Source organism: Neopelma chrysocephalum, unplaced genomic scaffold (genome assembly GCF_003984885.1).
Source record: "Neopelma chrysocephalum unplaced genomic scaffold, ASM398488v2 Primary Assembly neopelma1_77, whole genome shotgun sequence".
NCBI classification, from domain to species: domain Eukaryota; kingdom Metazoa; phylum Chordata; class Aves; order Passeriformes; family Pipridae; genus Neopelma; species Neopelma chrysocephalum.
This window is the reverse complement of record NW_020897738.1, coordinates 7,433,856-7,461,286: the sequence shown is the minus strand read 5'-3', so window position 1 is coordinate 7,461,286 and position 27,431 is coordinate 7,433,856. Positions and strand designations below refer to the sequence as shown.

The window sequence follows — 27,431 nt, the reverse complement described above, 5'->3', positions numbered from 1 at the left end:
AACAGAATACCAAGTGCCTAACCAGGACTTAAAGCAGATTTTTAAATTAGTTCCTGACAGTGCAAACAGATTGCTATTGATTGAAATGAGGCTGATTTTAGGCCTCGGATTAGCAAACCTAATGCCTAAATGCCGTGTTGCCCATTTCAGTGCTTTGCACCGTGGCTCCCCAGCGGTTTCCCAGGCAGCTGGGAAGTCTCTGCTCCTGCAGATTAGCAGGAGAGAGCCGGGCAGGGCCATCTGTGGCTGTGTCAGAAAGGACCCCCTCCAAAATCCCCCCGGGGACAGGGCCCGGCCCCACAACCTTGTCAGGAGCTCCGGAGCCAGAGACAACTCTCCCAGGGGCAGGAGTGAGCCCGTGCTAGGGGAGGCTCTGCTGGAGCCCAGTACCACAACCCACAAGCTGGAGGGAACCAAAGCTCCAGGTGAAGGCACCTCCCAGGCTCCCAGCCAGCCTGGCCACACTGGCACAGAGGCTGCAGGCAGGGAATGGCACTGCCCCAACAGCCCTGCTCTCCCAGCCACCAGGAATGCCCACCTCAAACTAACCTGTGCAGAGCTTTCATGGCCAGGCTGGAAATTCTTGTACTTACAAAGGTAGAAATGGATCCTGGTTTTAAGCAATGCACTAAGCAAACGTTTTCCTGATTAAAAGAAAACGGACTGTTTTTCCTTTTGCTTTGTTGTGTAGTTTCAAAGGACGTTTAAATAACAATATCTGCTAACAGAAAGGGTAACATCAATTAGAAACAAAGAGAGACAAGTTTGTATAATTTCAGCGTTCAAAAGCAGTGCAATGCAAACACCAAAGCAGCACACACCAAACCAAACCAATCCCCAAAACCCACATTAAAGGCAACCTTTCTTTTCTTTCTCTCTTTTATTTTTTTCTTTGTAAGCTGCCTAGAATTCATTTGCTTTCAGTAGCCCGAGATACTGAAGGTAACAGAATAACCTTCTTAGGCACAATTCAGCTTCCAAGCACTACATTAGTAAAGAAGGACAGGCATATCCATGTCCTCTGGCCTACAGACAAAGATTCCAAGGGTTATTTTTCAGACTCACTCTCCTATGTGGCTGCTGAGCCTCAGCTAAGAAAGGGACATTTCAGTCTCTGAACTCTGAACTCAAGCAGCTACATGCTCCTATTGCCCAACCATCAGCACGAGCAATGTGATGCCAAAGGAAATTTTCCACACCAAACACCTCATTAGCCAGATGAGCTTCTAGACTGTTTCTCTCTACCTTGGGAAAAGCCCCACAGCCTTTGGGTACCACCACCACACACAAACGGGGCCAAGGGTATGTGATTGGTTTGAAGATGAGCTATCAATTTTCACAGTGAGAATCCTGGACGGAAAATGAGTCAGTGCATCGCCTTCAGCTCGGCTCAGCAGCAACCCAGAGCAGGGTTCCCCCTGGGGCAGGGAGGGTGTTACATCCATCACTGAATGTTGGATAACGAGATGATGAGCATCACAGAAAAACCACATGAATAGGTAATCAAAACTTGTTAATGCAATTTAGCAGTTCCAGTCCAGCAAGAGCCACGGCAACAACATACATTAATCATCAATAACGCTCAGCAGTTTGACGAAGGCCGGGGAGTGAATGAGACAGGGGAATTAGCTCTGCTTTCCCTCCCTCCAGGAAGATCTGCTGAAGTCACAGAGATGTCACACCTCCAGAGCAACACGACCCCGTCAGCTTCCCAGCCCTCTCCTCCCATGCTCCAAACCCAACAGGCTATTTATGAGCACTAAATACGTGCTACACCACCCTGCTTTCCTCAGCTTCTCTTGAGACTCTTCCTCATCTCGGGTGATTTAAACAGTGGGTGAGAAAAGGAAGGAGGAGGTGTAAGACACTAATCTTCGTGACAAATGACTATTTGCAGAACAGAGTGCTACTGCAGCCACATTTAACATCTAAATGTATTCAACACACCCTGATGCTCCCAAACTGACTAACCACGGAGCCTGAGGTTCAGGTAACTGGAAATACCAGCAACTCTTTCCTATCAGCCCCAACTCTTTTCAGGGGGGCAGTGCACAGAAAGGTCAACGGGTCCTGGAACTCAGAAAAAAAAAATTAGAAAATAATTTAAAAAAAACCTGCCAAAAAAAACCAACAAAACCCCCAACTGTCCTACATCCACTGTGTTCAGACGTTCAGAGGAATAAGCAACTCCAAAAATGACACCAAGAAAGAGAAGAACAGCCCAGCTAAGGTTAATCAAAGGCTGACTCCAAGTTCAAGGGGTGACTTCTCCAAAAACTAGCAGAACAACAGAGGACACACAAGGAAGCACTGGAACTAAAATGTTTCATTTTATGCCTACCTCTTACTTAATCTAAGAGAATTATACCCCCAACCATAGAGGAACCCTTCCAAAGAGGTGAGGGGCTGCTCTCCCCCCCCAGCCCTGCCTGCAGCTCTGGTGGGGATTCCCTTCCACAAACCACAGGCTTAGCCCTGGACACGGCTTTTTGAAAAGGCAATGCCTTAATTTCCAAGAAATATTCCTGTGTTGGAGGCAGTTACAGACTGTCAGAGGGCTCAGCTTTCCTGCAGGAAAATCCACCCCAGCTTCCAACACTTCCCCGTTCCTTGACACAGCTGGTGGCTGCAGGAGGTTTTGTTGCTCCCCACTGCAGAGCAGCAGTTTCAGATCAGCTCCTCTCCCCCGTGTGCATGTGTTGAGAGCAGCCCCAGCAAATCCTGACAAATCTTTGACCAAAGGACCTGTAACTATTTGAAATGCCCTTTTCTCCCTCTGCTGGGTTACAGCAGGAGATAAACGTGTTTGAGTGATTTCTATCCACGGCTGGGAGTAATAGGCTGGAAAGGACAGATTGGTTCTCACAGCCCTCTCCCCATAGCCTGAGGTACAGAACAACCAAATATTCAGGAGCAAACGGCAATCTGGATGCTTTGTCAAACGCAGTGAAGTATTAATCTAATTTTCTAAACAAAGCAGACAACCTGGCACTCAAATCAGCTTACCACTTTGCACCTCTCTACAAGGATTAGCAGAATACCATAATTATAATGCCCAATTTGATTTATTAGAGGAGGCTGCATAGAAGAGATGACAATTCAGTAGCATTGTGAAGAGAAGGGATGAGAGTATAAGGAAAGCTTCAAATTGAACAGTAATTTCTAAGCAACATCTCAATATAATTAGCATTAATTACAATAAGCTTTCCAAATGAGGTATAAACCTATGTTTAATAACCCTGAAATGCAAAAATCATCCCCCAAATTCCAGGAAACTTAATATTACAGCCAATTTGTCTAGACAGCTTGGCAGGAAATGCCAGAATTCTAGGTGTGAACTTTGTGGTTACTAAAAAAAAAGGAAAAATTATTGAACTTGTCTATATCATTTGCATAATTAGTTTGAACTAAGAATAGCCTAGTTTATGTAGCTTAGATTTGGCTGCTACTTTCATCAACCTCACAGACCCCCAAACTTGTCTGGTTTTCAGAACTGTACCAGCTAGGATAATAGAAGGTATTTTAAAAAACCTCCCTTTTCAATAAAAGATAAATTCTAAGTGTGACTCCTTTAGAGAGGCACAGTGTATTAATGAGTCACTCATCACAGCTTTTATTTCATACAGCTTTGTGCAAGCTCCTTGCTCTTTTTAGAGTTTGTTACTTATCCTTACAGGGGAAAACAAAAAGATTAAACAATGAAAGATGAATTCAGGTTTTTATGAACGTGGCAGCAAATCCCCTATTTAATCACTCATGGCAGCCAAATACTCGCCAGAAGAAACAGATAACGATGCCCTCATTTTTCAAAGCTGAAATACCAACAATCTAAATTGTTTGGTAAACGCATAATGAAAGAAATTGGAGTTTGCCAATGCAACAAAAACTCTTGCCCCCCCCTCAAGGTTTCTGAAGAAGTGTCATGAAATCCCTAAGGGACAGAACTACATGAAACTGAGTTTTAAATTTCATGTAGAAGATGTCACTGTTAACAACCCTTTCCTCCTGCAGGAACAGGGAACCTCCCCCCTGCCTCTCACATCCACAGCAGTGCAAACCCCTGCCACGCACTCAAGTCCTGCAGCGTAATTTTAGACCAGAAGAAACAACTCCAATGAGTAGAAAAGCAGCATTTTCTGCAGCCAAGCTCCCATGTCAGGGAGATTTTGGTGGACACCAAGACCTAACGAGCTCCTTTGTGCTCCTTATCCCCATGATCTGCACCTCTCTCAGTTGCATCAACACCAGCATGTTTTATTACCCTGGGGAGCAGAGTGGCAAGGGAGCCAGCTTTATGGACACTCCAAGGGTTGCTGGAGTGGTGTTTGATACCTTTTCACTTAAATATAAAACCTGACACAGCAGCAGCTTTACAGAGGCAGAGGAGCTGAGGAAGCACAGTGCCAGAATCCTGGTGTAAGTGTCAGGCAGGAATACCACCCAGCACTCTTGCTTCTGAGTATTTTTTATCAAACCTAGGCACTTCTGGTGAAATACATGCTTGGGTTTGTGGGTTTGGGAGCCAAGAAAAGGATCCTAGTTGTTCAGACTTTCATGGAAACTAAAATGTGCCTCTATTCATCCATAATCAGAAACCATTTCAGCTGGCACAGAGCACAGTTTGTGCACAAGCTCATTGCACCTGTAACCAGGGGGGAATTGAAATCCTGTCACTCAACTAGTACCAAAACCAATCAAGAAACTTGATATATCTTAACTACATAGACACTGATGAGTCTAAAACCAAAACATTTGGTATCACTATGGGGAGTTAAAAGAAAACAAACCTGGCAAATATTTTCCTGGGAGTGCATGATTACACGATTTGCTACCCAAATGTTTGCAAGCAGAAAAGTACTAACATCTTTACATAAATTATTTGTACTGAATTATTCCAACTAATTTTTTTTTTAAATCAAAAGGAAGAAAACAAAAGTCTGCTAATTTGTTAATTAGCCACCACAAGAGCAGGGTCATGAATAGACCATGAGAATTTCTAACCTGAAATGTGATGAGCCCATCTGAACCAATATGCTAAAACACAGTCCCAAAAGACTCTGTGTGGTGGAGAATTATGTGGGGGGTTACATTAGATAACCTGAACGATTCTTTCAAATCCTACAATACTGCAAGTCTGAAAAAACAATTCCAGTAACTGGACAATTCAATCTTTCCCTGTCTGGCACATGTACAGGATCACTTCCACGAAACAAAAGCTGTGCCTGGGTTAAACAGCTCTTCTTCTCTGCATCACAGAGAATAAAAACCAGTTTTTCATGGCAGTGTGCTTCCTAGCTCAGAACAAATGCTGGAAGGACATTGGTGTTCCCACTGGCTCCCAGTTAACAGACAACTGGGAAAGTGTCCACAGATAGATGCTGCTGTACCATGGGGATGGCAAACCAAGGAATGCTCACAGAGTCACCAGCAAACCTCCCTGCTGAGCAGCAGTTACTGATGAAGAGCCTGCCAGCCTCAGGGCCTCTTCTTTGTCACCTCCAGGCTCTGCACGTGCTGTGGCTCAGACAGTCTCTGCAATCATCCCCTCCCACATGACAGCTCCTGATTCATTCATGCTCCACCACATTGTAGAAGGGCACAGAGAAAAGACAGCCCAGAGCACAGGTCTCTCCAAACTGACTCTCCACTTCTAAAATACTTGAATATTTCCTCCTCAACACACTGTTCTGGGGGTACTTGATTCCTGAGATGGACATAGCCATGTCTGCAGCTTCCAGGTGCACATTAACAAGCACACCTTCCCCAAAGGAGGTTGTGATCCAGCTGATGATTTCTATTTGTGTCTAAGACTGTAAGAGCCACAAACCTATGGCTTGAATCACCACACTGCCTCAAAGCTGCAGGATACAAGGGAGGTCTGCTCCTTCCTTCCTACATTACCCAGGACACCTGATCTTCCATTTCAGCTGATGAAACCTGCCCTCAGCACAGGGTTTGTGCACTTGGCCAAGAGTCTTCTAAGAGACATTGTTTTCACCAGCACAAGTTACCAGAGAAGCCATTTACATGAACAACCTCAGCCCACCAGCAAGGACAACACAGTGGCCAGAGCCATGACACGGTCACTTCAGAGGAGAAGTGATCTCCTACCTGTTTGGACTTCAGGGGGAGTTTCTTCTTCATCCGTTCTTTGCCTCTCTCTGCCTCTCTCTCAGAGCTCCCAGCATCATTGTTGTGGCCATTTTCACTTGGCTCAGCAGACACACAGTTTTCAGATTCTCTGGGTTTCTTTCCTGGATGCCTCTCCCATTTCTCCTTCCTCTCCTGAGGCTTTAGCGACATGTCCTTCTGTAAAAGAGGAAAAAAACCAGAATTGTAAGTTCTTCAAGTTCTTTAAGGCTACTTTTAAGCATTAAGCTGTACAAATATTGAATAAAAACACAAACAAGACAGCGTGTTCCTTCCAGAGATGACTTAGGATGAATAATTAGGCACGCACAATGCAAACAGTAATTTTAGATTAGATTAGGATGAATACTCTCCAGGCTATGTGTTTGATTCATTTCAGAGATGCTGGAACTGGTTATGAAAATGAGTTCACTCCAGATTAATTCAGAAACCACACGTCAACAGCACATGACCAAGTCAGGATCCTGAAGGGAAGCCTTTAACTGTTCGACTGAAACAGAGGTGGGTTTTATTTTGTTTGGTTTCTGATCTCGGAACAGAAACACATCAGACCCCCCTGGGGGCTGACGGTGTCTGATTCACAGCAGCATTCATATGGAGAGAGGCACTTCTAAAGCCCTACCACATTCCCCGAGCCAGAGAGATCAATGGCATCCAAACACACAACAGAGGTTGAACACTTCTAAGTGTTAAGTGTCTGCCCTGAATCAGGGCTGTAACGCACAATCCAAGCACAGTTTAAAAGCGGGTTTGTCGTGTCATAATGATTAACATCAGAAAGTGAGATCAGAGGAGGGAATTACTCCTGCTATCCCCGGCATCTCTGAGGACTGAAAGCTGAACTCCCAGTGACAATGTACCAAACTCTCTCCCCACACACACCGCATGGAAAAGGAGTTAAAGAAATAATATGTCAAATCACTATGACATTAGTTCACTACAGCTGGATAAATTTTTCCCCAATGTCTTTTATTAACTGCTCAAGGATAAAAACTGAACTCTTGCGGGAATGTTTTGCAGAATCTCTATTCCAATTAATTTTTTACGTGAGGTAAATACACCAGATTAGGATATACCTTAAAAGCACTGCTTACTATGCCAAAATTTGTCAGCTTCACCCACAGATATTTTTCTAAATGCCTTGCTTCCAACTCAAGCAATTGCATCAGGGATATTTGTATCCTGTGTGAAGGGAGCTCACAGTGCAACTGCTCCCATCAATGCACACACCTTCAGCACTGCAAAAGAGCTCATGAAAATCATTAGCTCTCTAGTCTTTCAAAAACTGAAGCCCAACAAAAAAGAAAATTAGGAACTGGGATGAAATGCCCTGCTGATTGCTCCAGATTACTTCCTCCCCCTCTCCTTTAATTAGTGAATTGACTGCCTCAGTGTGCAACATGCTGATTCCACTCCAAATCACTCGCTTGTTTAAAGTTACCCTGGGAAGGGAGATGATGTGCTGACACTTTGGGGTCACAGAGACATTGAAATCAGAACCACAGCAATAAAATACTTCGAGCTATGTCCAATTCCAGGCTCTGACACAATTAGCCAGCACCCAACCTCTGTACACCTTGCACAGGGGTCCTGTGGGGCTGGAGCCTCCTCTTAAAGCACACACAGAGACAGCAAGTTGCAAAACCGCCGAGGATACAACCCCTCCACCAAAATTAAAATAACTGGCACTGTCTTGGAAGCACAGAACACACCAGAACACAGCTCAGCTTGCCAAGCCCATAAACTGGGGAAAGAGCAAGGAAAATGACTGTCTGGCATTATTCTCCATGAATGGTAAAACGAGGAACAAAAATTAGTGTTTAGCTGCTCAGTTTGGTTTTTAGTTTAAAGGTAACACTTTAAGCAGCAGTTCGAGATGCCACTTAAAGGTCACACTGTCCTGTTTACTGGGAAGCTGCTGAGACAAAAATCAAAATGCTAATCTTTAGTAACTGATCAAAACCTAGTGACATGGAAATGATATCTGTTAACTGATACCCAGCAAAATATTAGAAACAGAAGTCACCACAAGCGTGCACTTCTTCACAATTCAGATGCAGCTGTGAGGTGACAGTGGGCGCAGGGAAGATGCTGCATGAGGTGACACAGGCCCTGCTGAGGGAGAAAGGAGGCTGGGGCAGGGAAATGTCACCACCTGAGTGCACCAGCAAATCCTGTGCTCCTGGCTTGGGGTGCAATATTCACTTTTAAGGATGTCTTCAAAGCCAGTAATTGACCGTTTTGGTTTAAACTCCTGCTGTCTTCACATGGTGATCAGGTCTCTGTTAATGCTTTAGGGGAAGTCTTCCCTCAGTACCCACAGCACGTTCACTGCAGGTTTTAGATGATTCACTTCACCACAGAACTCGTCTGGAAATCTGTGTTTTTCTCCTGACTGAATCCTACAAAAAACTCCCTACTTGGAAATTTAGCCTTTTATCCCTGTTCCGTTCGGAGATTTAAGGTTTGTCTCATCGCTGAGCTACCAGAAAAATTAATTCAGGGAATACAGTTATAGCTGGATCAAAGCCAAGGAAATAATTCATTCACTTGCAGTGCCACTTGCATGCAGGAATCTCGAGCACTTCTCAGACAGCCATGGATGAAGCCCCAGGCCCGGGCAGGGGAGGCCTCGGCTCCACCACACACCTGGGGCAGCCACGGGGGAAAAAAGTCAAGTTTCTCAACCCATGACAAGAAAACTACTGCTGCTACTCCCCAGTCCTGCTCCTCCCCACTCCAGCAGAGGATGCAGCTCACGGGGCTCTATTCTGGGAAGGCAGGACACTGAACTCAGCACCTCCCTGCTGACAGAGGGGGACAGGGGGCTGTTCTTTGTGCTGCTCAATGCAGAGCTCTGCAGCCTCAGGCAGAGAGCAGGAGGGGGCTAATGGGGTTTCTGTTCTTGCCTCCTTTGTCTCCTTTCTATTTACCCTACTAAAAGAGCCTTCCAGGGATTGCTCTTTTGCTAAAGTTTATGACCTCCAAGTTGGGGACCTCACTTAGCACTAGAGTTTGCTATTTTTGGATGTGCATCTCTGCTCGTGCTGGAAAATTTAAGCACATACAGAATATCCAGAACATCACAAGAGTGAATGTTTATTGATGCTCCTTGACTGACTTCAATCCCGAAATCCCAGCTGGCAGGAGAGACTGGCCGACTGACAAACTGCCCCACTGGAGCCTTCCCCCCAGGCAAGCCCAGACCAGCAGATATTTTCACTTTTGCTCATCACAGAAAGCTCAGGGATTCACGCAGTGATAATATCTCAACTCAGGCACCAAAGTCAAAAGGTCTCCACATCCACCCTTGGAGGTTCTGCCCAGCCCAGGAGTCTGCAGACCTGACTACCTTTGCTGTCACAGGGCCAGTAAATCCCTTCTCCAGGGAAGGATAGTGGATCCAGGCCCTTTCTCTCTTCTCTGTTCCAGAATGGAGATTGCTAAATCTTCTTCCAGAATATAGAAAATTATTTTGTTCTTTACTACTCACTGCTTCCAGGGCTGTCTCCTACCTGTCCTCACTTAGGAATTTCTCTCACACCTTCCAGGGCAGGCTGCAGCCTCTCCATCTGCAGCCCCTTGTCTGTCTGGGCTGCAGACGGAGAGCAGATGGTTCTAATTGGCTGCATGGTTACAGATAAGGAAGAATTAGGCCTTTCTACAGAGCCTCCTTCCTGGCAGTTACTCCATGAAACACACAGATTCTATCTCCTCATTTGTTTATTTGGATGTACAGACACCAAAGAACACTTCAGCTGAAAACGGGGATCGCGGGGCCGCCTCCGGCTCCACCTGAAACAACCTCCCACAGGAGCAGCCCTGAAGATCCACTGGCAAAAGGGATCTGGCAGGGTCCAAAACACATTTTGGGGGCCCATAACAAAAACCTGTGTGATTTTTTTTCCACCCCTATTTGGCCCGAGCAGTTAAAGTTATGCAACTGCACCTCTGCTCGCGGCGGTGTCCTTAATCACTGGGAACACTCCTTCCGGAAAAGTCATTTTTCTTCTGTCACCAAGGCACAGCTGCAACCTCCAAAGGCTCTCAAGGTGCACAGTTTATAAATAAAGCTGGGAATAATGGGGGTGTACCGCCCTCAGCTCTGGAATGAGGCTGTTCTTACCCCTAAAATGCCACAGCAAGAGCCTTCTGCACCATGGACTCCACGTTGTTTGATCAGGAAATAATGATCAGCCCTGGAGGAGCCTGGCACGAGCTCAGATCCACAGCCATCCCCTGGCTGGAGTTATCACTGCCTGTTTGCTCAGCCCAGCTCAAACCCTGCCTTAATCCTCTGAATTTACACAGCTCTGAGATCTCAGGAAGCATGGAGGGGAAGGCTCTGGTTGTAAATACCTGTCAGACACAGGGAGCACTTAAAGGACCTGAAGGAAATGTCCAAACCCCACACGGCCAGATGAAAACCCTCGAGTGTGCTGCTGGGATGCAGAGGGCAAAAATAACACCTACAGTTAATAAAATAACTACTCTCAGCCCTCAAGCACCAGTTCAAAACGCAGCCCTGGTGTGAAATCAAGTCCATTACAATCCCCTGTCCCCAGGGCCCATCGGACACTGCAAGGCTCAGCCAAGGACTGGTTACACTCTGCTCCTGCCAGACTTCAGGAGATTATATGGGCTGATTTCCCAGAAGGGAAAGAGCCTCCAGCTCCTCACTGCAGCACTCATTCCTTAAGTTGGGGAAGGTAAAATATCGCCCTGAACATCAAACAGGAGACGGATCCACACAAAGGAAATAAAAACCACGGCTGTCTCTGAAAGTGCCCCAGCTCCTCCCTGTTTCTGCCTCCAGCTTCTCTCAAAAAATTGCAATGGAAAAGCCCCCGAGGATCTGAGCACCATCTATCCTTATATCAACTTTATCATGCCATTAGCAGTAGGGTTGTCAAACGTGTTTGTTTAATAGTTCAGGGAGAGATCCTGGCTCAGAGAGCAATTGAAACAGATTTATTTTTAATTAGGTTACTTTTAAAATATTTCTATTGACCTGATACTCGGTTTGTAAAACAGTAACACAGAAACAATCGCTGACAGTGTTCTCATACTTTCTAAGTAGACAAAGCACATTACAAATACAGACAGGACCATTATTAAAGCAAATCTACCATCCATTTAGTTGCATAAAGGTGACACAGGAGGCAGTAATTCAAATGGAAGGATAATATTGGAGATATACATGAGAAAAGTACACGAAAGACTAACTTTAAGGCAGGGATTTGAAGATGGGTCCATAGAGAGAGAAACCACTGCAAGAACAGGAGCCAGCACAAGAAAAGATGAACAGCCACAGACAAATAAATTAGGTGAATAGTAAGGAAAGAAAAAAAGGGATGAAAATTGAATGGGATAAGAGACAACTCCACTGAAGGGTATCAGGTAAGACCATACCCAGGTGACTGAATTTGAACTCAAGAGCCCCCAGGCCTCTCAGCCAAAGCCACCAAAGCCGTTTCCAAAGGCAAAAACAAGAGTCTAGATTTGAAGTGACTTTCTTGCTTTGACCCTACATTCAAGCAACACAATCAATATCAATTAAAATGATTGCAAATGAAATCCTTGTTTGTTTAACCTTGGACTGCAATTCTCCTTTCACAGTTGACATATTCCAGATGAATCTGGGTCTTGCTTTTTAAAATGCATCACATTTGCTCTGACCCTGTCACATGTTGAGCTCGAGAATAAGATGACTTTTTGACAAGACAGCTTTGGAAATGTTAAGACATTTGAAGCTGACACTGGTTTACAGGTTTATGATACATGATTTAACTTAAAAATACAAGTGGATGAACCAAGAAACTCACTGTAATTGAAACAGTCAAATTTATTACCAGAGGCTGCATTCCTGTCACCTGTGAATAGCTGAAGAGCAAGATGCTGTATCTGCTAAATGCCCACTTGTTATGTCCCAAGAATTAAGACCTTTGCTGCCAGGACCTTGAAGGCACCATAGCAAGTAGAGATCCCTTGGACAAATGTTACCTCAACATAGCATAGCCAAACACTACAAAAGAGAAGGTCAGTTCACTCTACTTTTAAATGCATTTCAATCCACACTGAATTTACAAGGCTTTGATTGCTCTTTTTCCCTGCACGAGACCTGAATAAATAACGATACAGTGCTGAGCAGTAATTATTTCAAAAAGCTGTGGAGAAAGGGGCTGGTGCTGTTCCCTTCCTTCTCAATTACTCGAGGGAGAAAAATAGTCCTCTCCCTCCACGGTAGTACCAAGCACCCGGAAACAGCGTTTAACAGTCATTTAGGGCACAATGAAAGGAAGAATGTACACAGCAAACACCTTCACTTCAGCGAGAGGTCGAGGAAATCTGCACCAATGTGAGCATATGGTTGACTGTGTTTTTGGTATAAACCATTCTCCACCATCACCCATTGGGGAGGTGGATACACAGAATCTCCTGTTGTGAGCCACACTCTCAGCTCCACAGGAAGGCAGCCCTGGCTTTCTCCCTCTCCTCCAGTTTCCTCTTCAGAGCTTCACTGCAGAGAACTGCACCCCTCTTCCCCTGCTACCTACTCAGAGACACACTGCACAGCTTTTAGAACTCCCACAGGTGCTTGCTGTCCATCAGAAAGGAAATGATCCCACTTTAAGCCATCAGTATTTCCTCCGGTGATGGCAGTAAATGCCCGACGAGCGCTCACAGAATTACTGTCAGCGGAAAGTGTGTCAGAGAGCAAGGGAGCTGAAATGATTGAAGGGAAGCTGGGGCACCATTTTCAGGTGGAGGAAATGAGGTGTATTGGAAGCCCAGCCTGTCCAGCTTTTACAGGCTGCAGGAGTGCTGCTGTCCCTGCACTGCCAGGCCATCCTGCCCAGGCCTCGTTGCAGATAAAAGCACATTTTGGTTGAAGCTGCTTTCAGCCACGACTGGGAGCTCAGCGTGCTCAGTTTATGTGGTGTATGAAGGAGCTGGGAAGAGCTTGTGCCTGTCTGACAGCACCTACTTCAGCTGATTTGAGTGGCATTGCTGCACTTGCCGGGTGTGAATGCTGAGCACAGAGCTCGGCCCTCCTGCAAATTCCCAACCTCCCAAGGGAAGGATTAGGAAAGGCAGCAGCACCACACACTGCCCAGCATCTCACAAGTGACAGACCGTGCATAAACATCTCCATCCTAAAGAATGTGACCTGGGGCCATCAATCTCAACTAACTTCCAAAAGTATCCAGCAAGTCAGCGGCAAGGTCAGGCACACGCTCCAGGTCCAGGCTTTGGGAAGACATTCCTCAAGTGTGCCAATATTCCAGGACACTGCTTAGCCCACGCTGCTGATAGCCAGCAAGCACAAGCTTCTTTACAGAGCAGCCTTTAAACACTGCATCTGAACTGATTTTCTTCTCCCCAGATTATTCAAACAGACACTCACATTGAAATCAAACATTTCCCATCGAGTGGCAGGATTAGGACCTGAAGAAGCAGCTCCTTCCCTGAAGCCAGATGTGGCCGTTCCATCACACATTTCCAACCTTGCCAGGAAGGTAACACAACCCCCAGTTTCCAGCTGCAGCAGCTGGCCCCAAGCTGCCAGAGGAAAAGGGACGAGGGTCCTACCAGCACAGACTGATACATCAGCTGGATGCTTTCACCATTATCAATTTAGAACAGGAAGGCAATGCTGAGTAAAAATGCCCCCAGCCTATTTGTCACTACAGACAGGAATGCTTAGAAATACTGCCTCTCTCTTTAAAATTAATAACAAAAGGAGAAGACACAACTGTTTCCACCTCTGCTGGGAGGGGGATGTCATGCTTCCATGAGCTGGACTCTGGAAGCAGAGTTGAGCCAAGCTGAGGCTGGGCAGATGGACTGGACACATGGTTCATTTACTATAGGCAGGGGCCTAAATTGCTCTCCTCCATCTACACATCTGCATTTAAAATTTTGATCTTCATAGTGCAAAGTACACAACAACCACAGTATGATTGTACTGACTACCCTGTGAATAGCTTCATCTTGAGACTGAGGAGATACACCTACGGCCTTGTTCATGAATTAAAGAACGTCAGCCTGATTTCTTAAGTAGTTCAAAGCTTCCACCTGCTAAATACGAAGTTTTACTGTAATTTTTAGGATTCAACCACACGTGTTGTCTCCACTCACTTCATGGCACGTACTTTTAAAACACAGCCACGAAAAATGTACAGCTCTTCAGGCAGTGGCACCCACAGCATGAAAGTTCCAGACGAATCTCCCACGTGGTGACAGCCTCGAACACGTTCGCTCTGCAAGCAGCTGTGGGTGTTCTGAGACTCTGCTTCCAGCCCACACTCTTTATTACCACCCTCCAAGGAAGGGTTCCCAACGCTGGTGCAGAACAGAGGGATGGCTGTTCTTCAGCACCAGCAGAGCAGGCTGCAAGCTCTGCTTCGCCTGCAGTTTTACACAGCTTGCACAAAGCCAACTCCGCCGTGCCGAAGGGGACAAATGCTCACAAATTCACTGCTGCCAACTCTGCTGTAGGGGTGAGAGTCTCCAGAAGAAAAAAAACCAGCCATATCCTGATCCCTGGTGCTGCGTTGTAAATTAATTTCTGTTTTAAACACTATGACACTAGAGGCATTTTTTACCAAATCTGCAGTTGCCCTCAGTGGTAGGCAACAATTTTCAGCTCAGCTGTCATGAAGTCTAGAATGTGTAGTCAATAATTAGTCCTCTGGTAGTTTCTTTTGGCTGGGAAACAAATGACAAGAAATATAAATGGTTCTACAAACAAGAAATATGTAAAAAGCCAGCCTCCTCCAGAACCAGCTGCCCACAGTGTATTACTTCAACCTAAGGGGACAGCTCTGAGCGAGAGGACTGCTGGAGGGACAGAAACACCTTTCTAAACACCTCAATGTCACTAATGAAGAGTCCAGGACAGTGTATCTGTGCCACCCTCACCATCACTGCTCCTCCTCAGAGGAGAGATGTGCTGTGCCATGGAGGTGCCAGCCTTGCCAGCAGCAAGGAGCTCCCACACCAGGGGCTGAGCACACCACGGGCTCGGCAGCAGCTCATCTCTAACTGCTGTGCTACAACAAACATCGAGCAACCAAATGTTTCTCTGCATCCTTGGGGCTTCCCAGAATAGTTCCAAATAGTCAGATATCCGTGTCAGGAGCAAAACATTCATTTATATCCTAAGCAATTGCTGAGAAATGGGAAACGTGCACGGCAGTAGCAGGCAATGTTAATGTATTCTATGTTACAAAACATTTTCAGTCAGAGAGCTCAAAGGTCATTAATAGATTTTCATATGTTTACAGACAGCAGCAATTTCAAGCTCTGTAATTTTAAAACTGCGTGTCAGTCTCTCAACTTCCAGCTGTTATTTCAACATTAGATAATGAACACAATGCAAAGGTTACACAATCACTTGAACCAGCTTAGGCAGTAGATCCAGTCACACAAATCATTATTAAATTCTAATTACACATATATTATTTTATAACTCTTATTAGAACAGCAGGGCAAATCCTCTTTTATAAAGAGATCAACTGTTTAGAAAAAGAGGCCAGAAAGGTTATTCTTTTAATGTTACAGAGTTGGTCTCTCTCTCCATCACCTAAAGCACTGCTGATTTATGAGTCTGAAACAACACTGCACCTTGTTAACACCTCACCAGCCACCAGCCCCTGTTTTGCTTAAATCCTTTATAGATCCTTAACACAGATAGTGATGCCTACTTAAAATAATTATCTTCAGAGGGACAGAAAAGCATTTAGTGGTTACCCAGTGTCCTGCCTGAATATGCTCCTGCTTTTTCTTTGTACAAGTATTTTGAAATTGAGAAGACTCCCTCCAAAACTTGGAGATTTCTCTTGAGGAGAGTGCTGTTATCTAAGCTAAAGCTTTGCAAGACATCAGGCTTCCCTGCCACAGATTTTTATTTAATTTTAATTTTGTACCAGAAGAAATAATTGTAATCATCTGATCTGACTCTTTTATCATGCAGCAAAATGAGCAAAATCACCCAACTGTGAAGTGGTCTTACTGCAATTTTGGATGTGCACTAGAAAACTATCCTCTCACCACCTAATCAGCAAATTATGTTTTGCTCTTGTCTGGCTTTATTTTTTTTTTCTCCCTCTCTATTCCCAGGCAGGGCAAAGCATTACTCGCTCTGGTTTATTCCGCCCAAACCCAGCTGTCAGTCACCCAGCGTGGAACCTCAATGGGAATTGAGGAATCTCATCCCAAGGATTTAGCTTTGAAGCAGGACAGAGCAGCACTGTCCCTTTGTGCGGGTGAGGGCTCCTGCAGTGACAGCAACGCTGCCCTGGCAAAGTGATGTCTCTCTAATCCCCGGCGCATCCTCAGCCAGCCATGAATTTCACACTGGGAAATTCCAGGCTTTGACATCAAATAATTCCAGCTGGGATTTTCAAAGGATAAGAGATAGGCGCCCGATCCCATCACATTCCAACAGGAAGCCCTTAAGGTTTGGTTTATTTTCTTTTTAAAAAGGAAACCCATATTTCCTTCTCCTTTCCAGCCCGGTTTCCTCTGGGAGATGGAACCGAAAGCCAGAAACGGAGGGCGAGTGTTGAAGGGAAGAGAGGCTGCTGAGACTGACAGACGAATTCCTGGGGACATCAGTGTGCAGCGTGTGACAGGAGAAGGAGCAGACAAATCAGCACATCCACTCCTGTTCCTGAAGGACAGGAGGCTCTGCCCTTTGCCTGGTTAGTCTCACTCGTCACGAGGGAAGAAGTAACCAAGCAAACACCCCCCAGGGCAGCAGACAATTAAAGCTCCAGAGTGAACAAACCCAACAAGCTCCCAGCAAGGGGAGAACATGTGTAGAATCAGAATGATGGGATCCCCTCACCCCAGTGTGTCAAATAAGGCCTGGGGCAGGCAGGGCTGCCAGGACAACGACCCATTGCAGGGACAGACCTCAGCAGAGCAGGTGCTGCCACTCACTCTGGGCTGTCCCACCAAACCCAGTGACTGCAAGTTTTCATCGGCTTTGCCACTCTCTTTCCACTACATTTAAGAGGATCTGGGTCTTCCCCCATCCAAGTGGTGATAAGTTGGGCCTAAATTACCCATGCTAAATTATGAGTTTCTCTTAATGCTGAGTTTTCAGATACAGAAACCTGTATCTGCACTTCCCAGTCCTGAAGCTGAAGGCTGGCTTGCTTGTAGGACATTTTTCTTCCTATCTGGAACAAGGCTTTACCAGTCAGGGACTAGAGAAAGCAGCATTCATGCAAAGTCTTCCACTTGCTGCCAGCCCTCAATGTTGAAACGCAACAGGGAATTAAAACATGACACAGAGCAGCAACTTTCATCACTGCTGACCCCCTCAAATTAGTTAAGAGCCCTTGTACATCTCCTGATTTGTGTCTCTGAGAGTTTAACTTTGCCTCTTGTTTACTGTTCACAGCACCTTGTCAACAGTAAACATCACAGACCAGAAATACAGATGCAGCACAGGGCATTTCTTTGTTCAGATGGGCAAAACCCGCTGGCAAGAACCAAAAAAATCCAGTCAACGTGAGAAGGGTTAAGACAGAACAGATGCAACCAGAGACTCTGGGGAACAGCCTGCATGGAAGCAGGGTTTCTTGTGATTACTTCTGTCTTGTAGTTCCTAATAAGCCACATCACAGCTGACATCTCCACCAGCTATCTGCTGCCTTATGTAGATAACCAGAAACAGAAAAGCTGACACGGCAATTATATTGTACACACACACACTGACACACCACCTAACAACTCTCACTGCTACAGCAGCACGAGCAGCAAAGCACAAGCACATCCTGAACTCTCATCCAGGCTCAGACACCAATCCTCAATGCAACCACACGTGAGATACTTGGTCTAAAAACTGTTTTGAAAAGCGTCCATAAAATCAGGTAAAAGCTGCAGCACGGCTCAAATGTGCAATGACACAAAGAACTTTCAAGATGAGAAAGAGCTATAAAAGTATTTTGCACCTACTGTTTATTAACAAAGCTCTCATCTCCAGCCCAGCTGTAACCCAGAGGACTCCTGGTGCCCACCTATTCCCACGGCACACCTCAGGATGCCAGGCACGAGTAAGGATACGCCGGGCAGCAGAGCAGGGGGATCCTGAAGTGCAGCAGGCCCGGGAAAGGCCAAGGGCAAAGGGAATCAGCATCCTCTGAGCCATCTCCGCCTCGGGAGGCTGTTGCTAAGAGACGAAGCCCCGCGGATGTCTGAAATCCTGCGGCTCCGCCCCATCCCCAAACACGGCACCCGACGGTCACCGCGTCCCTCCTGCAGCCCGGGATAATCTCGCTTTTGTGCGTAAAGCAGCTCCTGTCAAGGAATTCGGGGAGCCCTGTGCTAGTGAAAACTGCTGATAAAAAGATAATATCAAGAATACTCCGTTTCAAAAAGCTGACAGAAGGGCAGAAGAGGAAATTTTACACATCAGCCCAGAAGTGCTCGCTGAAGCAGAACGGGGTTTAAAAACACAGGGGCTTGGAGGTATTTGTTTCCAGTGAAGGATCTAGATTTCCCAAGTTCCCCACTGTGACCGAGCAAAATTGTAAGCATTAGTTCTCAGGTTTCAGCAGAATCTGTAAAAGCAGGTGACTGAGAAACCAGCACCCTTTTTGCAGTGATACCAGAGGCAAATGTATTCTGAAACCTTACAGAAACAGAGTGACTGTAAAGGCTTTAAAAACCAGAAAGACCAGCTTCAACATGCACCCATCCCACAGAAGGCAGCAACCCGGAGAGTGCAGGGCCATGTTAATTAACATGCACTTAACGGCACTTAATTCCCCATCTCTCTCCACCTTATTGATACAGATGAGGTTTGTGGCTTTCACATCCCATTAGCAAAAGTCTTCCTCTAGGAAAAAAACCAATAAAGCATGCCGAGGAGGTGAGGGAAAGTTCTTTAACAATTTATAAATAATATCACCATTTGACTTTTATCAAGCTTTTCTCATTAGCAATTCTTAAAGCACGACACGAAGGGAATCAGAATTTTGACCTCTGTTTTGCAGAATGAGACATTAACAAATGCAAAGCTACTTGCCCCAAATCAAGCATCAGCCCTCTGGTAAATCTAGGATGAGATCTACATCTCCCAGCTCCTAATCAATGCTGTGCTCCAGGAGAACCAACAGTCAGACACCACCGAAATCTCCTTCTGGCACTGGAAAGGGTTTCATGTTGGTGGTAGAGAGCAGATTTTTCTAACACACACAATATATGCAAAATATGCAAAAGCAGGTATTAGCTACGGAGTGGGCAACAGGTGGGATCTGTACAGCTTCAACCTCATATCCCTTTGAGTGTCTGAGATGAAATCAGCTTGAGGATAGCAAGGACAACACGATCAATATATTAAGTCAAGCTGTTTGTTACCAGAAGAGCAGAACTGGCAGCACTTCTTGGCTTTTGAAATATGACACATAACCTGGCCTTTCTAATGCGCTCCTTTGGATGGCACCCAAATCCAGCACCATCTGGCCAGCATGGGCATGTGTGGACAAAGAGGACAGAAGAGACTCCTGGCTGACAGATAAAGTGACATATCAGTGCAGCAACAAGGACTCCAAATCTCTTCAGCATTTGCAAAGCCAGCTCAGCACACTGGAAACACAGGGCCAGCTAAGGGACTTCAGGGCAATAACAGGGCTGAGAACTTCTTGCACACACGAGAACCAGGTAAATATTTGTTTCGTTTGTAGAAATCAGTGCCAACAGTACAAAAAAAAACCCCCAAACCACAAAATGCTTTTCCTGGGGTAGATTCGAAGCAGGGGGTATCTCATTTCTTCCCCTGCCCCAAAACTAATCCCTACGTTCAAAAGCCTGATTTGTCCACCTCTGTTTTTACATTCACTCTTGCATGACGCTCTCCTGGCATCCCATGGCAGACAAAACCAACATGTTATTCCATGGCTTAGAACTTCTCAAAGCTTGGCTTCCCAGCTATGGCACAGGCCACTCCTTCCTTCTCTCCTGCTACCAGGATACAATGCACTGGATTCTTTTAGTTTCAGTTTCTAGCATTTCAGGGATGATTTGGCAGTAAGGAAGTGAGAATACTTAGGTAACAGCATGAATTGCAATCTGTCCAAGAGAACAAGTGGGATTGTCTCATATCACATCTACCATCCAATTCTGCATTCACCTACATGGTTTTATGCAGCTGTGAACTCCACTGAGACAAGGAAAGTCACAGTGGTGAAGAGAGAACAATCAGGAGCTCAGTTTATGCCAACTCAAAAAAACCCTCCAGGAATCACCAAGTAATGGTACAAAATGGTTATTACAGTTTAAGAAAACACAGACAACCCATCCACCCGCTAAATACCCAGTGTTTCACACAGAGGAGTCAAATCTTGTTCTGAGCCTGACCTGTTTTTCATTCCCAGAGATCAGCTGGCTTTACAAAACCAGTCAATCATCCCTTCCTCGGTTTTGCAGTTTTCCCAGTGCAGTGCCTTCTCCCAGCTCCAGCCCCCGCTCTCCGGATTCAGAATCCACCACTTGCCTCAAGCTTGAGCCATGACATGGTTTGGTGGTGATTCCTTCAGAGCCAGCAGCCCCTGAACCATGACATGTGCTTTGGTGGTGATTCCTTCAGAGCCAGCAGCCCCTGCTCCCGCCCAGCTCCCAGCTCCCAACGCCATCCCCAGGCAAAGGTTTCATTCAGACAACTTCCACCAGCTCTCAGCACACACTTGCTACCTCCCCTTATCTAATCTTACTTTCTGGTACTTGACAGTGTCACAGGTCTGGCATTTAAAACATTTGGAAGAAAAACAGCCTGCAGAAGCACCCGGGGAGATTAGAATTAGGGCGCTAATTGTCTTTGCAAGGAGGTGCAAGGGCCAGAGCTCTGCAGGGGCTTGCCCGATCCCCAATCCCTGCTGCCCATCCCAGCTGTGCCTGGACCTGCTGAGAATGACCTTGAGAAAACCTTTTTCCTTCCTTCCCAGACGAAGGAGTGATGGAGTCACCCATGGGACAAATCCAAATTACTCTGCAGTCCCTGTCGCTGCAGCAGCACAAATGTCTGGGCAGCAGCTCGGGGAACTGGACCAGTTTGGTGACTCAGTTCACCAGGCACTGACACCACACACAGGAACTGGAGAAGTGGAGGACAAGGTGTCCCTGACTGCCCCAGTCAAAGGCACTGACAAGTTTTTAGACAAATGATACCCCGAGCTTGAGTTGAAACACGCAGTGTGATGAAGGAACAGAGAGACAACAAAGAGGAACCGAAAAAGGAGTAAAATCCTCCTCCCCTTGGCACAGCAAAGTAAAAACAATCACAAAAAGAAAATATTTAACATTTTAAGAGGATGCAAGGGATCCACAAGGAAAAAAACCCAAACAAAGCAAAAAGAACACAAACCAAACCACTACATTCTATTCAGGTTTTGCATTTCTAAAACTTGGTAGGTCAGGCTACTGATATAAAAATACAGGTAAAAACTCCCGATTTATTAAACTCAAATAAGTAATCACAAAGCCCTTTACTTGCATGAAACCAACCCCTATTGCCTTCTGTACTTTTACACATCTAAAATAATGCACTTCAGTAACAGAGGATTTAAACTCTGGTATAATCAATGAAATACCAATTCTCAGGACCCACTTTCACTTTTTGTTTCTGAAGAACCACTAATTCTTTAGAGACTCCCATTCTTTGACATACCTTCCTCAGCTGGTTTCCCTGTCCTTTTCTATTTACCGCATTACAAACAGTTTGGAGGATTGGAAAGCACAGTATTTAACATTTTATAGAAACATCTGCCAACAGAGCTGCTAAACACTCTTGTAAGAGAGACAGAGATGTTTATTTAGACATGCTGCTGACGTTTCCTGTTGCATTTTGATCCTGAGGCATATGTAGTCCTTCCAAACAATTTAGCATGTACTGTGGAAGCACAGTTCTCAGGGAAGTGCAGCTGAAAGTAATTGAGATTGAAATTCCAGGACCATCGCAGGAAAACCATTACCAAGGCTCCTCCCAAGGCTCCAGGGAGAACGTGCACCTGGCACAAAGGCAGGCACGAGGCTGCTGGAGTACAAACCCAGTCTGGTACCACAGCACTGCCAAGGGCAGTCACCTCCTTTCAAGGTGGGCATCCCCTCCACAGCCACAGGACACCACCCCAGCAGCCTGGGGGGCAGAAGGGGCAAAATCCACACGGAAAACTGACACCTCTGTGGCACCACAGCAGCCACGCAGGGCCCCTGAACTAGGTGCTACTGCCATGGGCAAGCCACTGGTCACCACAGAGCCAGCTGGGGGATGCCCTTGGGCACGGGAGCCTTGGCACTGAGGGATGGGTGATGCCCTCAGCCACGGGAACCTTGGCACTGAGGGATGGGTGATGCCCTCAGCCACAGGAATCCCGGCACTGAGGGATGGGTGATGCCCTCAGCCACAGGAACCTTGTCACTGAGGGATGGGTGATGCCCTCAGCCACAGGAATCCCGGCACTGAGGGATGCCCAGGTGTGTTCTTAACGCTCTGGCTCTGTGACCTCCCTGAGATTTACTGACAGTGGCTGGAGAGCTCTCAGATCTGACTCCTCCCTGCCCTTCTGCTGCAATGTCCCACTCCACAGGCACAGCTGACAGCAGAGAGCTCACCCAGCCCACGGCTCCTGCAGTTCATGATCTGGTGGATCACTGTAAACCATCCAGTGATCACAGTAAAGTCACCTTCAGAATCCCACAGGGACAATGAATCTGCATCCCTTGTCTCTCTGCCTTTATTATTGTGTTAAAACAAAAGAAACTCTTCATTATGAACTTAAAACCATTATGTTGGGTTACAGAGTTTTCAAACAGGCTGTTAAAGTGCTTAAGCAACAGAGTGATTTACACCCAATGAAGAAAAAAACCCCCACAGATACAGCAATCTGAAGAAAAAGAGAGAATCCCAAACTCTCTGCTTTAGACATCTGATCCCTGGAAGCAAAGGATAATACTTGCAACAACAGATTATGTATCTGTGTATACAGAAAGGATTAATGCAGCTTGTTGGTTACAGAGATGAAGGAAATTTAAAAAAAAAAAAAAGTCGAAAAGGAGAACTGTGAATTCAAGCTAACCACACAAAAATTAAGGGTTTATTATGGGTTGTAGACTTTAGCAAGATGGTTATTTGTGTAAATAACCATGCTGGTTACCCCCACCTGGCTTCCAGAGGGTAGCATTTTAACTGTGGAGAAAATAAAAGACAAAAACTGGTATATTGTGAAAACTGAATTTTCTGCAACCACTTTCAACAAGAACCACCCCAGGAATTTTTCTTTCCCTTGAGCCTCCTTTAATAGTGCTCAGATCTCCAATTAAAAAAAGAAATGGCACTGCCAGATCTATCTATATACTTATAATTACTCTGAAAGAAGTAGATTTTTTTGGATTCTTCTTTTGGGCCCAGAGGTTTTAAATTCTTGATAAAGGTCAAACCATCTCATTCAGAAATGATGATGAAGTTCCACCAGAGTTTGACTGAAAAAAGGTCACCAAATCCAAATGCTCTCATATTCTTTAAATAAACTCACAGGCCTTTGCTCAAGTGTTAAGGATATTTAAGGACACTGCAGTATGAATGTATATGCTTTATTTCCAGTCACTCTTATCAGTCAGAGGTTGCATTAAGTGACTGGAAATCTGAATAAGAAACTCCTATCCCTGCAACTTTTTACAAGTTCCATTTATGAAAAGGAACCAAAAAATCCTGATGTTCTGAATATGCTACGGTGACTTATGATTTCAGTGAACAGAAAAACGTTCATTTTAAGGGGGGATAAGAGAACAATAAACAGAACTCCATGTCTGAATCTCTTCATAACAGATAAAAGGATTAACTAACATATTAGAACAAACTCAAGGTTCATAGCAATAACTGAACATGCCGGTTTAGAAGCAGCAGATACACTTGTTTTACAACAGCTGATGCACTTGCCTTTACATTATTCAGTTCAGATATACTCCTGTGTTTTCCTTTTTTTGATCCCAGACACCACCCCAAATAGACAAATCCACAGAGAATAAATGATCTGTTAAATAAATGAACCAGTTGGTGTCCAAGCTCAAGAAACACGAGACTCCAATTTGTTCTGTCCAACAACCACAAGAAAAAGCCCAGGCAGGTCAGTTCCTAAAGTTCACCAACACACAACTGAGGTGAACCTTTGCCACAAAGACTGGCAAAGACTCAGTGCAGCAGGCACAGATGACAAGGTCAGAAATCAGAGATATTAGAAGGTTACAAATTAAACCTGACTGACCATCAGCTTCAGATCACCCTGATCCCAGCACAGAGCCCGAGCGAAGCAGTTGCAAAACTGCAACTCGAAGTTGCCAACAAGCCACTTCCAAAATCTGCTTTTTTTCTTCTTCCCTGCCCAACATTGAGTGTCTGAACTCACAGGACAAGGTTAATTTACCAAGTGACATCGTGACAACAGCCCTGTGGTCACCTCCCTGCAGCAGGAGGGGTGGTGGTATCTCAGAATTCTGAACAAGTTACTCAGTCAGTCCAACATATCTTCCCTTCGCTCCTTCCCTTCCCTTGCTGCCTGATCCTGAATATTTCATTCAGGACCTTTTATAATATTGAAGTAGATAATTTGAGGCTGCCTGTACAGTCACACACACACAGTTAATCTCAGCCTTCAGGCAAGGTAAAAACAGGTAAGTCCCATCACCTCTGCAATGAGGGGCAGCAGCACCCCCACAGCTCAAGGTCTCAAACGTTTCTTGTCCCAAAAGCTCTCTCTGGCACGAATTATTTTAGGCACAATTCAAACACCTTCCTCTGAAATCACTTCCAAGAATTCAGAACCAAAAAGCCCCAAGCAGGCTCTCAGATAACCCACCCAATTTTAAAGAGTGAGAGGAAGCACAAGGTCCCTGCCAGCTGAATTATTTCAGAGCCATGTGCACAGGACTTTCAAGCCTCAGTTATTGCTGCTGGTGCAGCCCCTTCACCTTCAGGACAGACAACTCAGTGTCTGGCTCAGAATGACACAGAAAGAAAGATGCCTTTGTGCTGGGACAGAGTCTCTCTCACGGGGCAAAATTCAGGAGCTGAAGAGCAGAAATACAATATTATATATAACAAACAAGATGGCACAAACACCATTACAGGCTTGTGATGAGAGACTGATTTCTTCTACAGCAAATTATAAATATACCACTGCTAACAGCTTGTGTCCTCCCCCCCTCTTTTTTTTTCATAATTTCTGCCAAACTTAGTGTTCATAAAAACAAGTGATACAAAATTGTTCAGCCCCTCATCCAGACACATTTCCCCATGAAGCCTTATTAAAGCACGTTCTCTAACTCAGCCTTTACTCAAGGAGTAATTTCTGAGTGCCAGATGAGCCACACATCGTTGTTATGTGGACAAAAATCCACTAAGAATTAGTCTAAAACCAAACTCATTTCCTCTTCAGGCTTGGGCCAAGATTGCATCAAGGTCCCTGGAGGCAAAAAGCCCACAGCACTCCAGAGCATCGCTGGCTGCCTGTTTGCCTTCCCTGCCTTCCTTGAAATCCACATCTGCAGAACATTAAAAAATTAGTGAGATATTTCAGATTATAATTCAAGAGATGAGCAAATGGTTGCTTTGAAGGTCTGTGAACTAAAACTTTTGTACTGTTTGCTTTCACCAGTGGATTTGTCGTAAAACAAAACAAAAAATCCTGAAATTAATTAACAGTCTTTTAGTCACGGTAGCTTTGATTCACCTCTCAGTCACAAACCAAAGGCATTTCACAAGTCTGTATTTTGAGGATTTACAAAACACTGAAATTCCCAGATAATATGCTTTTATTTCACCAACTGAACAAGTAATATCACTAAGAAAATAGTCACAGGTATAGTTTGACATCTCTATATACTGTGTTTATGGGAGCGAGGGGACTTGCCAATATTAGCAAAGCAAGTCCTTTTTATTTTTTTAGGTTAAAAACTACCCAGGATATACACTAGATAATAAATTTTAATCGTTTAATCACTTAATGTATTAACCTCATACCTTTCCTTTATCCTGTAGTTTCTGACAGAACTCAATCATACAGTCAGACTACACATGAAGTTGGCAGGCAAGTCAAACCCAGAATCACAGTTTGCATCTTCCAGCCTTGTTCCTTGGGGCATTCCCTCTGCCAAAACTTGGCTTACATTTTATCTGTCCTATAAACCTCAGGACAGAGAGCCACCATCAGCAACAAAACAAAGCCCAGCCATTGTTCTGCCCGGAGGAAGCTGCTGAAGTGAGGAGGATGTTTAAAATCCTGCTGAGGGGATGCAAGGAAAGGCCCCGGTGAGTTCCCAGGAAGGATGGCAGCACCAGGATGGGCCTCAGGAGACAGGGTGGCAAAGGGCAAATCAAACCCCAGCCAAGGCCAAAGTCCTCCCCGTGATCCCAGCGCTTCCCAAGCACTTCCCAAGCGCTTCCCAAGCTGTCAGGGCCGGGGCTGGTGCTGTCAGTCCCCCCCTCCCTCTGCCATCAGACACTGATAACACGCCTGTCACAGCCATTGCCGAGCGGGAGGCAGAGATGACAAATCACAGGGAATACGTGTCAACACAATCAACTGGCCTGAAGACAGACAGCTGGTGTGCAAATTCCACCACAGACAGTATCGCTTGTGAAATCAGTCCAAGGCATTTTTAGCTCTCAACAACAGCCCTGGCTGCTAAAAATAGCCCGCTGAAGACTCCGGCATTAATAACAGCGCTGGCTAAATTTGAGTCATGACCCACTTGGTGGCATGTAAGCAAAACAAGCACAAACCTAATAAAGTAGTAAGAGATTAGAGTGCTTAGAGCCCCAGCAATTTTAATGCACCTCTGTCCCAGTGTCTTCTCGACATCATCAATATCAGTCGCTTGTATGTTCCCCCCAAAATGCTGGATAGGGAGGGAAGCAGCCAAGATTCTCAGCAGCCAGGTAAAAAGGAAAGGCTCAGCAAACTCTTCAGCACAAAACATCAGTGCAGTTTGACACAAATCCTCCTCACTGCAAACAAAAGGGACCAATGCATCAAAGGTGCCAGGTGTCCCCGCCTCTCCCATCTCAAAAGTTCCTGCTGAGCATCCATCAGCTTACAAAACATAACTGCAATCTCCTGGAAAAAAAAACAACCAGCAAACAGCAAAAAACACCTTCCCCAAGGGTGTTGAATCTTGAGAAGCAGCAGCATGACAGGGAAATAAATCCATTTCCCTTTGGTGTACAACTGAAAATGCACTTTTCCTAGCAAGAGCTGTGGCAGGAAACTGCC

General features: G+C 45.4%; 1 protein-coding gene across 18 annotated transcripts in view; it reads right to left on the bottom strand.

The window, feature by feature from the left end:
• FBRSL1 (fibrosin like 1) overlaps positions 1 to 27,431 on the bottom strand; it is a 507,770-nt gene that overhangs the window by 363,638 nt on the left and 116,701 nt on the right. For all 18 annotated transcript variants that reach the window (XM_027689358.1, XM_027689364.1, XM_027689371.1 and 15 more), the window contains exon 2: positions 6,112 to 6,309. In XM_027689358.1, coding sequence (XP_027545159.1) covers positions 6,112 to 6,309 — 198 coding nt within the window. The remainder of the gene's footprint in view (positions 1 to 6,111; positions 6,310 to 27,431) is intronic.